This window comes from Bombus terrestris, chromosome 3 (genome assembly GCF_910591885.1).
Source record: "Bombus terrestris chromosome 3, iyBomTerr1.2, whole genome shotgun sequence".
Lineage (NCBI taxonomy): Eukaryota > Metazoa > Arthropoda > Insecta > Hymenoptera > Apidae > Bombus > Bombus terrestris.
The window spans coordinates 2,588,288-2,605,441 of NC_063271.1; the positions used below are offsets into that span (position 1 = coordinate 2,588,288).

A 17,154-nucleotide genomic window follows, 5' to 3' on the forward strand; every position below is an offset into this window, starting at 1 on the left:
ATTCCTCTCGTTAGATATTCCGTTTTCGCGTCTGTTTATAATTTGCGTCGCCCGGTATATCGATTCTTTTTGCTTTTTGATTCCGTTTCGCCAGCCATCGTGAGTTTTACGAATGAAAAAAAGGGAAAACACGACGACTCGTTGTTTCTATTTTTGACGGACAGGAATGGGCGAGCAAAAATTGTTTGTCTTTATCGCCGACCAAACGATTCGAAATACAAGAGGGTGAAAACACGAGACAGAAAAGGAGAAAATAGCGGAAACCCCGCACGAATTCCTTTCTCGGTCTCGTTATTTTTCTTCTGGTATAGCTTGCCCCCTTAATGGAGGAACAGCGTTCGATTTTCCGCGCGAATGGAGTGCCTCTTAAATATTCAATCCACCGCGTTACTCGGGCTTGTCCTCCTTCATTCTCTCGTGTATATTCTTCAGCTTTCTCTTCTTGCTTTTCTCCCTCCTTTCCAGATGGAAAAAACCATTTCTTACCTCTCGACGAGAGGACGAGCCCTTTGATTCTCTGACTTCCACTCGAACCTTCTCCGAATATCCGTATCGTAGCGCAGCAAGCGAGGCCGCAGGTCTCTCGTCGGTATTACGTTTTTCTGGTTGAAATCGTTACGCGATTTACGCCTGTTTAACCCTGACCCGTGGCAAAACTTCGAACGAAGGTTCTTTGCATCGATGAAAGTTTTTTCTTTTTTTTTTCCTTTTTTTTCGTTTAACAGTCTCTGTAAGCTCGTTTCTTCCTTGTCATAATGGTAAAGAGTTTCGACGATGGACTTTACATTTTGTCGAGTATCAAAGTTGAAGTATAGGTTTAGGAGATTGAGGCATCGAAAGGTTAGTAGGTCGCGCAACTTTCCTCCCAACTACTTTGCGCAGATACGTGTTAGGCAAGTTTGGAGTAAAGGGAATTCTCGAAACGAAAAGGAACAAGTTCGAGAGAATAGTATCGCGAGTATATCTCAAGTACGCGTCGGTTCAGCCTCTTTTCATAAATCTTTCGTCGAACAGAGGCACGGCATCGGAAATTAGCGGCGGCTGTCGGTGGTGTTTCAACCGCAATTTGCATGCGAAAAGACGGACGAAAATTAGAAGAGAGGAAGGGGAATATCCTCGAAGCAGAGATGGTCCGCTCGCGAGAAACGAACCATCGTATCGTTTCCATGAAATCGAGATCCTCGTTCGCGCTTCCATTTTGAGCTTCCGAAATATTCGAGGGAAAACACTGGAGCACGTTAGAAAGACGGGAGGACATCGGAATGGAGAGAAACGGAGCTGCCAGGATTCTCTTTCCTGCAAGTTGGTTTACTCGGCGGGTACTCGCGCGAGCTCGACTTTAATCGATATTACCGCCCGTGGAAATTAGATCTTCGCGGAGCAGAAATAATTACAGAAGAGTTCGGCCATCGCGGCGGAAAGGGTGAAAGACTCCCCGAGGAAATTGTGATTTCATTTGTATTTAATGACGGACAGTTTAAGCGAAAGAGCGGAGAACGCCTTGGATGGACTTGAAAAAAGCTCGAGTACTTCGCGAGATTCAAAGGAGAAACGCGATTTCTTTCGCGTTCTTTTCTTTGTCCCGCAACCACCCCCTTTGTTCGACGTCCGGCGATATCGATATTGCACCCGTAATTACGGCCAATTTTCTTTTTCCACTAGTGGTGTTTCGCGTTTCTCCCGCAGCACCATAAAATGATCGATCGATCGTTAAACGTTGATCCGAGGAGACGTCGTGGAATTGCTCAAGACGAATAATCGTCCACGCAAAATGTTCCTTACGAAACACGGTGTACCGATCGTGCTCCATGTAACGAGAAACGATATTTCCTGCAATCGATTCTACCTACCCGTCTACTTCTCGTTGACATTTTACCACGTCTTCGCGGATAACTTCTTGATTATTAGAAACCATGTCGAAGCGAGTGGGCGACCGTCGTAGTCCCCGATGAATCGAAAATACTTCGACGACCAATATCTCTTCGAGCATCAACAACCACCAACGAGAGAACCAACGAGACTCGTGTGTTTTTCTTCGGAAATCTTCCCCCGCGTATCAGATTTCCGGACAGGGAATACTCGAGTAACTTCTACACGAGCCTAGAAACATCCTTCTCGTGTTCTAAAAGCGACTCAGCCGTGCAGTTAAAAACAATAAGCGAAAAGGTGTATGGTGATATAAAAAGAGAGCCGGTGGCGATGGCGCGACAACGACGATGGACAACGAGGAACAGCAGCCGCGAAGATCCGGCTCGTATCTTGCTGGATCTTGCGTGCGAGTGTCCTTGCGGAAAGGGGATGAGAGTGACAAGGAAAAAAGGAGCGCGAGAAAGGGCGGTGGTGAGAGAAAGACGACAAGGAGTGGCGTGGGGCGAGGCTTTGGAGGAAACGCGTCGGCGGATCGATAGGAGCGGTTTAGAGTGGCGCGCATGCGAGCCTGGGCACCAATGGTCGCGCGAGGGTAGTTTCGACGAACCTAGCCGCCCTTGGGCGAAGGAGGACGGGGACTGAGAGGCGGTGGTGTGTGCGACGCCCAGGGCCGGCGTCGAACGCACCCTCGATTCCAAACTTTTTACCCTGCCTCGTTTCTTTTTCTCTTCCTTTTTCCAACTATTTCGTTCGATGCTGTCCGTGTGTCTGGTCGTCGTATTTGTGTTCGAATCGTAGGTTGTTTTAACAGTTGCAACAATAGCGTTGACGAATACACAAGGCATCGATATTTACGCCGTAAACGTACAAGGTAAAGAATTTTCCAGGATGTATACGAAGGTTTGTTCTAATGGGTTCAGCCCTGACACGGGAGGGCGCGTGTTTCACTCGATAGCGGATCTCGCTACCGGGAGACGGTGCAACTAGCCAAGAATTAGAACACCTGCCGCGTCTCACGATAAAACGAATCCATGGAGCGGCGAGTCGAGGAGTTTAAGATGTACGGGTGGACGCGAGATTCGTCGAAATTGTCGACGACGCGCGTGCTTTCGTATTCGTTGGGCCGCGTGTATGCCTGCTTGTTCGCGGGTTTTACCACGTCCGGATGCATGCTTTCCAGTGTCGGACAAGAACAGAAGCCTGTTCGTAAGGATATCACGTATCGGCGCGGCGCGGCGTTGGGCATGCAGATCTCTGCACCCCGTTCTTTGTTGTTCGCGTTCGCGCGTTGCTGCACGCCTCGACTTTGCATGAACGATCGCTCGACCATAGCAGCTGTACCACGATCGTTTCCCTTCCTTTTCTTTTCCCCCGATCTTGCTCACCGTCTCCGTGTAAATCTGAATTTGAAGGATGTCGACATCGGAGATTGTATTCTCTGTAATTTGTCGATGAACGAAGAAAAAGAATTGCTTCACAGGGAGGGTAGAACGAGGGAGGGTTGCCATTATTCCACGCACGAGGTTGATCGTCGTCGAGGGTGAAGGACCCGTGACACCGAACACCGCCTACTACTACACGATGACAGTCTTTACGCTATCATTCACCGCTGTAATATAATTACACGCAGCCGTACTTTTAACCCCGTTTTGCGACAAAGAAAGAAATCTTGAGGTTTTGTCCGATGATACGTCTCGTTTCTTTCGATTCACCTGAATATTGATGAGGAAAATACGGCCACCGATGCACGAGCTACCTCGTCGACTATATACCGTGCTCACCGGGTTATACACGGGCATGAAACATTATCGTATTACCGTCGTTACCATAGAATTCTGGCGTACGCTTCTAGCCAGTGCATAGAAGCCGGCTGTTTGATCCTATCGCTTCGCGTTATCCAACGCATCGATATTTAACCAGTGGCTCTCACCGGTTGAATAATTACAGATCGATGTCTAATCGCCTTACCGTTTGCGTCACAGCCTTCGTCATTTTCTTTTTCACGCTCTAGATTTCATCTTTGGTCGATAACGATCGATCGATCGCATCGACATCGTTTCGCTGCTGATGCCGTCCGATGTATAAAACTACGTTATTGCAGCTTGCAGAACGTAGATCATCGATTGACTCGAAATTAATACGTCTTCGCGCCGATAGCCTTTTATCCAGGATCTCTAAGCGATCGAGAGAAACGCGCGTCCTATCTATAAAGAAGGAAGACACACGACGCATTAACGAGGCTAAGCGTGGAAATTTATTTATCGACCGGCAGAAACGCTGTCGATAATTAGCGGTTGCCAGGTCCGCGATTTTACCGCGAAGGTAATTGAAAATTGCCCGCGTACTCTGCATCCCTTTCGCGTCCTCTCTCTTTCTCTCTATCTATCCATCTATCTATCTATCTATCTATCTATCTATCTCTTTCACACGTTGGAAAGCTACCTTAGAGTCGGGACAATCAGGAACGCGCTATCTATTCGACGCGATCTTCTCGTTACCAATTAGTCGCCGATGTAACGGACGATTATGCGCCGATGAAGCATCGCGCGATAGCCTGTTGTCAGTAATAAACGAGCCGGGAGATTGTCGATGCTTCATGAACAAGGCGATCGATCGATTTCGACGAAGGTCGCCTCGAGACATCCTCTTAAGGACGCTTACTCTTCTCCTTTGCTCGACTTTCCACCGCCCCTATACCGTCTCTCCTCCTTCTGAGACCGAGAACTCAAACAAAAGCCTGGATATAGTGACCCAATTCCCTTTTACCGTTCGCATACACTCGTCAATTTTTTCCTCGTATTTTTCTCCTGATCTACCAAAGTCTACCGTTCACTTGTCGTGTGTCTTACGATGTCAAGGCACGACGACTCAATTCATCGACAAGCTCGTAAATCGTCTCGTTACCAACCAGTCACGATGGTCACTGATTCGTGACGGTATTAGCCGGCACCTGTACAGGTAGCAGGCCGCAGAAGAGGCCAAGAGGGGGACAGGTGTAAACGACCCACGCGACCGTTCACCCTTTTCTCCGACCCTTCGATGAAATTTTCAGACCGGACAGGCAGCAGGTGCACCGTCGTAAACAGATAACGCGGAATCGCACGATTGAAAAATTCCTCGGTCAACTTCAGCTCATTAGCAGCCTCGTTACCGCCAATCGAATCGCCTAATTGCGTGTCGACGATCGTCCAACGAAAATTGCCACGAATCTCATTGCCCAGAAACCTACTCTCGACTCGATCGAGAAACGTGCGGAAAATTGTCTTTTTGAAAAAAAATTAGAATTAACGCAGCGGCGGCCGAGAGGGTAAAGAGTAATCAAAATCGGAAGAAAATGATTCCGCTGACTTTTACTCATGTCGTAAACCTAATTAATGAATGCTTTAAAGATAAAAAAAATGTTTGTGTGTGTGTGTGCGGATACACGAAAGCCAGCGTGCATCGCGGCAGAAGATTGAAAAGGTGGTCGGTCTCTACCGACGTACAGAATATCGATCGAATGCAAAGAATTGTCAGTGGTTTCCGGAACTTTGCACGGAGCGGATGGCCTGATACGAGTATACCGTACCAGGGAATACCGTACGTGTATAAAAATATATACCACTGTGTCAGAGAATGAAAACCGATCCTGTAAGAATATTAACCGCTTCGTATCGGTCACTGTGAAACAGAAGCTTTACATACACTCTAACTCGGAGATAGCAACTTTTTACGATTAACGGCCGAGTAACTTTCTCTGTTAGAAATGTCTCAACTTGTCAATAAATTGGAAAGTTAATCTCGAGTAATTGGATTTTGATTAGTGTTATTTATGTTAACGGATCGAGGACGGGTGACGCTAATTCGCGTCTTACATATTTCATGCGGTATCCTACAAAAAGTGTTAACTACAGTTAAATAAAACAGTAAAAAAGGCAATGGATGCTACAAACAAAATGTTACGAATGTGTTTTAAATGAAATAAATAATATCGATCGCTCGGAAAGTTCGTCCGACTTTTAAGAAATTTAGTCGACATAAAGAATCATATCGAAAAGTTTGCCAAATGCGTGTTCGATCAAGGTTCTGGCATAAGTGCCATGCCGTCTCTCATGGTTCTCTTACCGGAACGTTGTTCGGGAATATGCGGCAGCATATTTTAGAAGAAATTGTCGGCGCTGAAAAACAAAAATATCCAAGGAGAAAATGGAAATGAAAGGAGGAACGCAGGATATATTTGTAAATTTTGCCTGGTACGTCTCCGTCGTGCATATTTTTCCAGCATATCACGCTGAGAAACGTTGCTGGAAATATCTTCAAATATGCTCGTTGATTTTTAATAAAATATTACACTTGTTAAACACACTCTTTCGAATCTTTTGAATCGGTCGAAAAGTACGCGGGAATTCAGGCTATGTGCTTGTCAGAGCATATCGTGCTCGATGCGTTAACGAATCGATATCTCGTTTCCATATGAATCACGACGATCGATCGAAATTATGCGTAATTCCTATTCGGAAGTCTGGACGTTTGCTTCATAAAAAATTGCAGAGAACGAGGCAATTACGCGAGCGTGAGACAGTTGGTTGGACGCGCGATTCGGTCATCTGGAGCGTGACGAAGGAACGTGCGACGCGAAGACGACAGTGTCCAGTTCGGTTGTTTTTACACACAGTCTCGGCTGACCGTGCGGCACGAAGCGCGCGACAAGGTGCGCGCGCGCAGCGCCGTTTGAAATTCGTGGCGCGGCGCGGCGTGGCGCGGATCCTCCTAGGGGGCTGCGTTCCTTCCTCTCCCGGCTTTCGTTCCACGTCCGTTCGTTCGTTGGGTTCGTTCGTTCGGTCTCGCCCGCTTCCGCGCCGCTCGCGCACAAGTCGATGTAAGGTCGGCGTGTCGTGCCGCGAAGGGAGTGTCGCCGGCCATCTCGACGCCCTCTCGAACCGTTTGGACTCGCGACGATTCCGACCGATTCTCGCCGGCCCACCATGCTTCGTTCTATGTTCCTCTTGACGGCTGTGGTCGAGCGCCGGTTGCATTCGCGAGATTGCGACGCTGTTCCCTGATCGGGTGTTCTCGAAGAGTTGCTTGAACGAGACATCGTTTGGCTTTCGATGGTAGGATCGTCGAACGATACCAAAGTGTAGTTGGTTTTTTGGCTACGAGAACTCGAACTAGCGGAGTCGTATGTAAAGAGTGACTCGAGGAAATTAGGATCGCGAGTGAAAGGATCCGGAGCCCGTTGAGAAGATAACGCACGGCCAGGGTGTTGCGCGTTCGAGGAACGATCGGACAGCTTCGATCTTGGAAGAATAGAGAGACGTATCCCGATTCGGCATGACGAGACGCACCACGGGACGGTAGTTCCTGGTTGATAGGGATGTCCTCGTGACATGTTACCCCGTGACCTTGGCTGTCGCGACTACAACGCTGTCCTCCGTGGAGAGGCACGCCTCCTGGCGCACGGATCGAGCGAGGATAACGGTCGATCGGTGTCGTTTCATCCACGTGGAGTCGAGTACCGCCTGCTGCCCGTGGTACAGGTGAAACCTGATTACGCGGTCCCGTATGTTCTCTGCTGGAGGGTACCCAGCACGACGATCCACAGGATCCAGGTCCCGCTACAGCATCATCATCAGCATCACCGACATCAACATCGTTATCAGCGTCGCCATCGACAGCGTCGTCGCCGACACTTTCAAGCAACGGCTACGCCTCGAAGACATCCTGTCCCGTTCTTCGCGGCGTCCGGCTATCCTTTTCCATACGCTTGTAGTAGCTCGCAGCGAGGCGATCTTCCTACAGTATCTGGTATGGAAACAAGGTGAGCCCTGATTAGTTTCGGGGATACGTGCCTGCGCTCTCTACCGGACACGTTAAATATCGCGGAAATTATCGCGTCAGAGCGTCTACGTGTTCTACGTGTTGTTCCGATCAGAGCGCGTTCTGTACCCTTTGATATTTGATTTCCGCGATTAGGACTCGCTTCTAAACAAGTTACGAGATTAGATTTCGACCGAGTACCCGCTGTGTTTCACTCGATGATATTTCGCTCTTGGAGATAACTTTTACGGGGCAACGATAGTTTCCCGAAAGGCTGGTTCACCGTAGACTATCGGGGACGGTGTTGCTTGGAACGTTAAGTGACACGCCAGATTTTCTGGATCATTTTCACGCTGCGACGGACTGCGCTGTGAGATCGTAATTCGGTATCGGGAAACTTCTCAACGTTTCAACCGTTTTTTTGTTGGTTTCGTCGAAAGAAAAAAGATCAATACTCGTGCCACCGACGGAAGAGCAAAACCAACGAAGGTCGTTTCTGATTGGCTAGGCAGCTAGGTGAAGGCGAGATGCAGTTTCGTCGGCATGCTTTTTACTTTTTATCCATCAACCTCGATCTTCTCTTGTTATTAGCCAGCCCTCTCCTTTTCCCTCTGCGAATTCTTCGCCACGTTTGCTTCGTGAATTTTTTCGTTCTCCAATTAAACGCCTATCTTCGATCATTATCCCCGATAGAAGAAAGCAGATACGCGTAGACGTAAACTTCGAAGCAAACGCAATTCGATTATATAGAAATTTGCCTTTGCTCCCCTGCGCATTGTTAAACCCCTCGCGAGACGCGACGCCAGATTGTCGTTCAACCCTCTTAGCCTCCTGGTCACACCCTTGTCGGTTTTTGACAGCGACGTAGAAACATTTCGTCGTCACCTCGAAATTTGATACCAAACAGGTGTTGACACAATGGCAGAGAAAAGTTGCTGATTAGCACACAGTGGAGTTGGACTCGATCCGTTGCTTATATCCCGCTCGTTGAGTGGCGTAACCTCGTGATCCGCCGCTCTTTTCGACCCATTTGCGTTTTACGTAGCCTCGCGTTCGTTCGTTTGCTTGTTTCTTCGAACGTTTGCGAAACAACAGTTCCCTTGCCTGTTACGTGTCATACCAGAAGCAATTCAATGATATTGCGACGAAGTGAAATTTAGGATGATTTTCCACGATCTCGTAAACATGTTGGTCAACTTCGAATTTATTTATAGAACGTTAGAAACGAAATTCGTTAGAAGAAATAGGAATAAGCTAGCATCGTTAAAGTTTGAGGAGTCTGGTAGGAAAATTCGATGCTCCCATGCGGCGATGTCGCTGCATTCTAAACCAAAAAACTAAGTCGACGACGCCTGCTGCGTTCGCCGGCGTCGACAGATTTCTTCGCGTTCGTTCCTCGACCTCCCGCTGCTCCGGACACTGAACTCCGTGCGGCCAACAGTTTCTTTCCAACCGGACTTGAAAAGTGGAGTGATCCTTTCCCGACTGTCCTTTGCGCCGCGAGCTGACCGGAATATTAATCGAGCCGTTTGTCTCGGCGGTCTTGCACGCGCAAAATAATATTCCTGCTTAACGCGTTTCCGAAACTACACGCGAATATTGATGTCGGTCACGTGCTGCTCTTCGCGCGTACGCGATTCCTCTCTTTTTTTCCTTAGCGCGCCAAGAAATGAGTATAACCATGATTTTATAGAAGTAATCTTTAACGAAATAAAATACATCTCTGTTCGAATCTGCTCGAATCGCAGTTGTAGAAGTCTGATCGAGGAACAAACATTGCATAAATAATTGGATAATATTTTGTATTACGTTCCATATCGAGTAGAAAAATTGAATTTCTGTAATGTGTTTTAAAGAGGAACGCGATCGAAAGTGAGAAATGTCGTCAAACTTTGATCAAAAGTGTATTTAATTTGATAAAAAGATCCTTAGTGCTTTGTCTTTTAAAAAATCGAATAGAGTTGTATTTAAAAAGTTGAAATAAAGAAGCAGGTAACATTTTCATAGTTTCAAAAATCTTGCGGATCCTTCGTTTTCCCGTGAAGGAATTTGCGAAAAGATTTCTACGAAAATCCTGAAAGGAAAAAGGTGGAAAAAGCAAATGCGAAGGATTTCGCTGACCGTTCACGGTAAACCATTTGCAGCAGCTGAGTTGGCAACTGGTCGTGGCTTAAAAGCTCCCCGAAGCTCCGACGACCTATCAGCGATGCTTTTTAAGTTTTTACATCCGTCCCGCGGTCAGCTCCGAAGAAAAGCACCGGGCTCGATGAATTCCCCTGATAAAACCACCCGATCCCCATATTTCTTCCACCGTTACCGCGATTCGTGCCGCGTGAAATCTTCTTGAAAAACCACGACGTCTCATTCACCGATTCTGCTGTAAAAGTCAAACTCACGACTTCTCCCATTTTTTATCAGAGGATATTTTTTCAATTCTTGCCACGAGCGTTGTATCTCTTTGGAATTTTATGAAAATAATTATACAAAATACATCGTAGTTTTTACGTAGTTCTGACGATGGAACTTTCAAAAGTCGTTCGTAGGTGTCCATAGAAATGCAACGAACTCTGTATCACGAGTGGGTGATTTATGCGAAGATTCGTCTCGATTAAATACATTTTTATCTCGGGATCTAAGCAAGCTGGGCCATTACGGCGAGACCTACGGGAAGATTCATGAGGGCATGGTTATTCTACGGGAGCGTAATTTTCTAGGGTGGTTGCGGGGTTCGCAAGGCCGGCACGGTCGGTGGCGGAGGAAATTCTAATTTTTCAGGGACACCTTCGTGTGCCACGGAAGGGGTTGCGCGCCGCTATCGTCGCTGCTGAAATTGCAACGTTCACGAAAGCGGTGGCCGTTATCGATCCCTCCTTCGTTCCGTGTCGTACATGCTGCCGACGAGTACGTACGTGCTCGTTATCGCCCTCTTCAACCGAACGACACTTTATCTGGATAAACGGCGAATAAAAGGGACAGAGAGAAAAACTAGCCCGATATCACGACGTATGAGAGACGAGCTTTCCTTCATCGAGGCCAGTTTCACCCTTATTACGCTTTCTGCTAAGGGGGATGAATCGCTGTACCCCGGCCCGCCTTATAGAACTTTTCTTTTCTTTCTTTGAATTATTCAATCTACTACTTTAGTCAGCCGGCTTTGGTTTCAATTTTCCGCGTACTCGTAACCGCAGGTAAAATATCCTTCGAGGTACACACGAGGAAACAAGGGAATTGACCTGCTAACTAGTTGTACACAGTGGAACAGGTTTGTCACGATCAGACAGAGAAATCGCGCGCGGTGAGAGCCGCGCGAAACGGAGAATCTAAAGGGTGTTTGGTAATTCGGCGATCGAATTTCATACGCTGCTTTGTTATCAACGTAATTATTGTTTCGACGTAGTTGTAACCAGCTGTGCAAATATCGTAGAAAAGAAAACGCCAGAGTTATCGAGTGTCGTAATCACGTGACATTAATAAACCCGTGGCTTGATCGGGATTCTATACATATCCAGCAAGTTTCTTTCGCTCAACCTTTCTCAGAAACATTAGCGCCATTATCTTGTAATTAGAAATTCACTGAAAGGTTACGTAAGGTAAATGATTTTCCGATTCCCAGCTGTTCACCGTCAGTGAGCGAAAAGAGAATGTTAATAATCGAACGGTAGACGCATCCCTCTTCGAAGACGATTTCCAATCGTCTAAAAAATGTTACTTACGCGTTGTTGGGAAAGATTCGATCGTTGGAACGGAATTCATCGAACGAAACGGTCGTTCGGATCTCGCTGGAATCCCTCTTCTTCCTCGAGTGCACTCGTTTCTGCTTCATCGATCCTCCGGGCTATCGAATCCGGCTAGTTTTTGAGAATACTCCGAAAAAGAAGGAAGATTTCCAACGAACATCCGACTACGTTTGGACGTTCGAAGCTCGAGCCGTTTGGTACAAGACACAGACGTTCGATATCGTCCTAATTCCGTATAGTTTGCAGCCGATAGAACGAAGCGTGTCGTCAAGATAAACTTGAATCTCACTCGCCGAGCTTTATACGCTACAGGTGAAGATAGAAAATTGAAACTGTGGAAAATGTAAACCTTTGAAAATTTGAAAATCGAAAACAAAGCACGACGAGATAAACGCGAACAAACGAAGCGAAATATTTTCACTCGCGACAATCACGGAACGGTCGTACTTGCATCTTCTTTCGCGTGCATCGTTATCCATCGTTATCGCGAAACAGCCGGGTTATCGTTGTTTCTGGCGTCCTCGAGCTTTGAGGATCGACCCATCTGTCATTCGGCGCGGATCATTCCGCAGATTCCATTCTCGGATAAAACATAAAATATTACAGAAACTATCGCGGCAGCGTGAGAATGATGCCGGCGATATCCACGGAGCTGTTTGCCGCGTTTAAAAGCGACGCTGCCGCGAGGAGATTCCTATAAATTGTGCGCAGGTGTTGTGCCTCTTCTTTTTTCCACGCGATCGCGCGCGTATCGACGTTGACTTTGAGTAAGTGCCGATTCTAGCGATCTCGCGAGAGATCGAACGGTGTATCGCAGCCTTTTGCACGGATCGATCCTTGTCGAGCGGCGAAAGGTTGCTCGTCCGTGTCATTACGTTTTATCACTGGCATCCGTGACGTCACCAAGTTATTTTCGATTACGCGTACCGTTACTTACAAGACCGAAGGTGCGACGACCCGTTCGCGACACTGAAATATCGCTGCCCCCGAGACGACCGTGAATAATTCTCGTTCGATCGCGCGAATTTTCTCCGATCTGCCATGCATTTCCTGTTTGCTTTCGTCTTCTATCAGGATATCGATATTAGCGAGATTTTTTGGGATTTCTAAAATAGAAGCTGATAGAAGAAACGACGTTCGTGAGGTGTCGCAAAGTGGCGAGATTTCTTCGATAACCCTGACGAATCAACTGGAAGAACAGGAGCGTCAGACCATACGCGAGTCGAAGGTTTTGGGAAATGAGAGGTGACTTTTAGAGAAAGACGAAGTTCGTGGTTGGTGCGACGTGTCGAACGATGAAAATCGCAGGATTTTCGTGGGATACCGAACGGTCGATAATTCTCGCGAATAAAAGACCGTTGACGTCAGGAACAACGCCGTGCGAGATTTTATTTAAACGATGACAAGCAAGTTGAATGGCCTGGCGATAACGCGGCGTTCGTGCTACGTCAATAAGATGACATAGAAAAAACCGAGTACGAAGCTATTCCGTAAAAAGCGAGATTACGTTACTACTTCTGTTTCGCGCGATGTAAAAGCGATTCCATCGAGAAGAAGGCAATTATGTTAAAGATATACAGGTCCTGTTTTTAGGTTATATCGATGTGTAAAGCAAATTCATCGAGGCAGTTTCGTGTCTTCGCTTATCGTTCGTATACGTTACAGAGGAATGAAGCCTCGCAACGACTCGTGTTTTTACGCGTTACAGTCTTCTGCACCTGCGGAACTTATTTGGAATTACGTGTTTCCTGTACACGCTCGCCTCGTGCTCGCCCCTTGCCTGTTCAAGAATCTCGTATTCCCGAGGAAACGATTATTTACGATCAACGACTCGTTTGTTCATTGTTGACGTCGTTGGTAGAATCGTTGGTAGAAGGTAATCGAGGCAATTGCTCGATTTTCGATCCAACTCGAAATCCACGATTAAATAATGGTTTCCACGCCGACGGAGGATGTTCTCCCATTGCGTGTTTCGGCGTTGCCAACGTTCTGTCGTAAGAACAATGAAATCCATTCGCCGCGCATGCATAACCGATCTTCCATCGGATGAAAATAGAACGGTTGGCGAGATGAAAATATCTCGGAGCATCAATAGGGAATTTCACGCGCGATCCGCGATGTATTTGTATTACGTCCGACCGCCCACACGCGACGCGCGCTTCCGCCCCCCGTGTCCGCGCCATATCCACGGATTTATTTACACGTTAATTTCCATCGATCGCGGGATACGGGCAAGATTAAATTACCAAACAAAATCTCCTATGCACGTGCTCCATGACGAGAATCGCGGCCGTTCGTCGATCAAAGCGTGCGTCGTACCAATTTACGTCACGTGTGATTTAGTCGCGTGTTGGCTGCGCTCGTGCGAAACGGAATAGCGGAGCAGTAGGTAAAACGAGCCTTCTTCAAAGAACCTCCGAGCAGCGGGACCAACGTGGAGCCGCGCCTATCATCTTTTCCCGTCGTTGCTCCAATTATAACTTTCCTCCGATAAATTATAATCTCGATCGCACACGCTTGTTTCGAGCATCGGATGCATCCTCTCTTTGCGGCGAGCAAAATCGGTATCGGCAGTTGTCCCGGGGAGTAGAGTCTTCCTTCGACTCTCTATGACCGTAACGTCTTCCATTTGTTACGTTATACGGAATCTATAGAAAAAAGCGTTTCTTCGATCTACACCGGTGGTTTCCAGTAAATTAATGTTTTATCGCAATATTGGCCTTCTGCGCGAGGGTTGACAACGAACAGATGTTCGTGGGGAATGCTCGAAACGAGTAAATCGATCGGTCGATACGTCGATACGACTACGTGACTCTTCGGCCGACCGTGTATCGCGAAAAAACCTCGAACTCGGAACAAAAATTGGGAACAAGAATTTTTTAGTCAAAACTACGCGGCATCGAGCAACCTGCACGGCTGCACACCGATTAAGGGTTCTCAACCAACCACAAAATGTCTACTACTCGTCCATGAAGCGATATCATCGTTTTTTCTACTTTCATTTCCACGATACTATTTTTACGGCCATTCGGACGGATCTTAGGGTGATCGTTGCAGCTGTGCTTGCTTTCAAGCCGAAGATTCGAAACGTCCACGGAGGATCAGGCAATGAGAGTCACTGTATTAAAGCAGACGGGTCGCAACGTTGCCGCATATCGCAGGTTCCACTCTTCTATCGACCGAGCAGCGTTGCCAGCTCCTTTTCCATGCCTTTATCGCCCCTTTCCATGCAGCCCTCCACTCGTCTCCCTTCCTCCCTTTTCTACCTCTCCTGCGTTCTGCTTTGTCCCTCCCTTTCGAGCACTCGCGGTCTCGTTCTCCCCCTCGATTCAACGCCATATTTCTTTCTTTATCCGTACTTCGGGCTACGAACCGTCGGATCTAGACTCTTCTTCTCTTCTCTTCGTCCTTCCGTCTTTATTTATCCCCTCCCTCGCTTCTCCACCCATCCCGTTTTCTCTCTGCGTTCGCCCTTTATCCCTGATTCTTCGCCTCGCCTCTTTCTGCCCAGCTGTTTAACCTTCCTAGGGCAGATGCCGCGCGGTTATTCCTTTCGCCGCGGTATCACCTTTATCGTATCTGTCCCTCTCTTCCTCGCCTCCCCTTTTTCACTGTATTCGTTCGTAATTACCCGATAAGGGCAATCCGGCCACGAAGGGCTCAACGATCGACTCGACCTCGATCCTTCTTCGAGATTTGCCACGGAATCTCGGTTTCGCAGGATCACCGCGGCCGACCGTGTTGTCCTCCGTACACTCGGTGGAAGCGAGCGCGTAAACGTTCGCACCAGCGCCGCTTCCTCTCGACGAATCGACTGGTGGTCGAAGAAGAGGCTCGGTCTGGCTCCGTTTCTTTTTTTTTTCCCTTCTTCCTTTCAAGCACGCTCCCTGGAGTGTTGGCTGGCGTTCGACACTGTCCGCCAGGCTCGTATTAAAGCAGCCATGAAAGAAATATGAAACGGATGACCGGCGGTCTCGAGGTCAGCCCGGTCAATAACTTCGTTATACGGGCCAGTTGAAGGCATTTGCTTCGATTCTGCCGCGAGCTCTAGCGAACGTTGCCTCCTTGCTTGCAACGTCCACGGGACGTTGTATGAATTATTTAAGCATATGAACGCTATTATCGAGCATGAACCAGTTACGTTATATACGAAATCCGGTATATTCGTTCGATCTGTATTCATCGAGATACGCGGTGAAGAAACGTCGTTGACAGATTTTTCGATCCGAGAATCGTACCTTTCGTGGTTGTTCCATTAGTCGTTTCTAAACTCTGGTCGGTTGGTTGAAGGAGAAACTCTAAAGAGAGCGAAAGAGGAGCTGATCGCTTCGGAAGGCACGTTTCCTGTTGGTCCGAATGCCTCGCTTCGAGTTGGTCCCCTCTGATCCGCGTTGGTCTCGAAACTTAAACCAGATATCCTCGGCGAATCTCGTCGCGACGTGACTCACCGTGAATATTACCAGTAGGTGGAGGTCGAAGGGCAACGTTGATCTGGGACGATTTCAGTCGGCCCGTATAGCGTACAAGAGAAGAGAAACCTGGGAAGACGCGTCCGCTACCGCGCAAAGGACGACATAGCACGTCGAAGATAAGCTATCGCCGCGCATCTTTCGAATAATACACGGAATCGAAAAAGAAATTTCCAAGGCGGACAATTACCACGGTGTATTCCGAGGATGTTTCGTTCGCACGAAAGTTGTAGTTGGCACGATTAATCGATCGATCGATCGTAGATTACGTCTTGGCGCGCGTCCGTCGTGAATGGGAATCGTTGGTTTACATATTCGGAGGATTTTCACCGCGTAACAGCCAGGCTAACGAGCTATCGAAACCGCGTGATTCAATAACAAATATACGATCGTATCCGTCGAACGAAAGTTGGAAAGGTTAGCTGGAGAAAATAGGATCATCGATTAATAACAGGTAGAACTATCGTATCTAGGTATCGTATTGCTACTTTGTTCCAAATTGTAGACCGGTAATAGCCTGTTTCTCTAGGAACGAACAGAGCCAAGCAATTGAGCGCATCTCCGAACAAAGACTCGTTCGTTACAGGCACTTTAGCAAAAGTAACAGTTACTTTTTACGACCGTTAATCGAGCGCGACGCGAAAGGTGTGGGCGCGCGTGCATCACGGGGGTTTCATTATCGAGCGGGAAACGCCTCTCGTTATCGTGAACATTTGGTGAAATAAAAGCTCGATGAATTTATCCATTAAAAGATGAATTCTGAAATTCTACTAGCATCGTTAAAACTTCCGTCGTTCGCATTCTATTAGGCTCGCCGCTTTTCTGCTTTTTTTTCTTTTTTCTTTTTATGGTTTTAATTCCGAAATCACAGGTGAAACAAAAGACAAGAACTATTCGTTCGAAAGCGGATAAAGGTCAGCGGTCCGTCATCGTGGACAAGTTTACCTACAGCGAAGCGGGTCTCTCCGCGCGCCCCTCGATGCCCGATGCAGCCAGACGGGATAATGTCGTGTAATGAAGATTAATCTCGTCTAGTAAGCACCGACCATTCCTGTATTCATAAATCAATCGTATCCGTCCGATTATCATTCAAATCTGACTGGATCCTCCAGAACGGTTAACGTACGCGTCGCTGCATGGGATCGGCGAATCGGCCACCGTTAGTACACCACTACCGATCGAATTATCGACAATAGGTGCGACGAAGAATGGTAACCACGGATAAACGCCGATTCTCTCTCCGCGTGTTTGGAAATCTGGAAACACGCCGGAATTATTCG

The 17,154-nt window shown here is 47.5% G+C and overlaps 1 protein-coding gene across 2 annotated transcripts in view; it reads left to right on the forward strand.

The window, feature by feature from the left end:
- Positions 1 to 17,154, forward strand: part of LOC100645939 (protein gustavus) — a 155,064-nt gene that overhangs the window by 44,341 nt on the left and 93,569 nt on the right. The window contains exon 1 of one of the 2 annotated variants that reach the window (XM_012320715.3): positions 6,658 to 7,669. The exons of the other annotated variant lie outside the window; for it this stretch is intronic. Coding sequence (XP_012176105.1) covers positions 7,239 to 7,669 — 431 coding nt within the window. The 5' untranslated portion in view covers positions 6,658 to 7,238. Of the gene's footprint in view, positions 1 to 6,657; positions 7,670 to 17,154 lie in introns of those variants that run through there. 2 annotated transcript variants of the gene reach the window in all.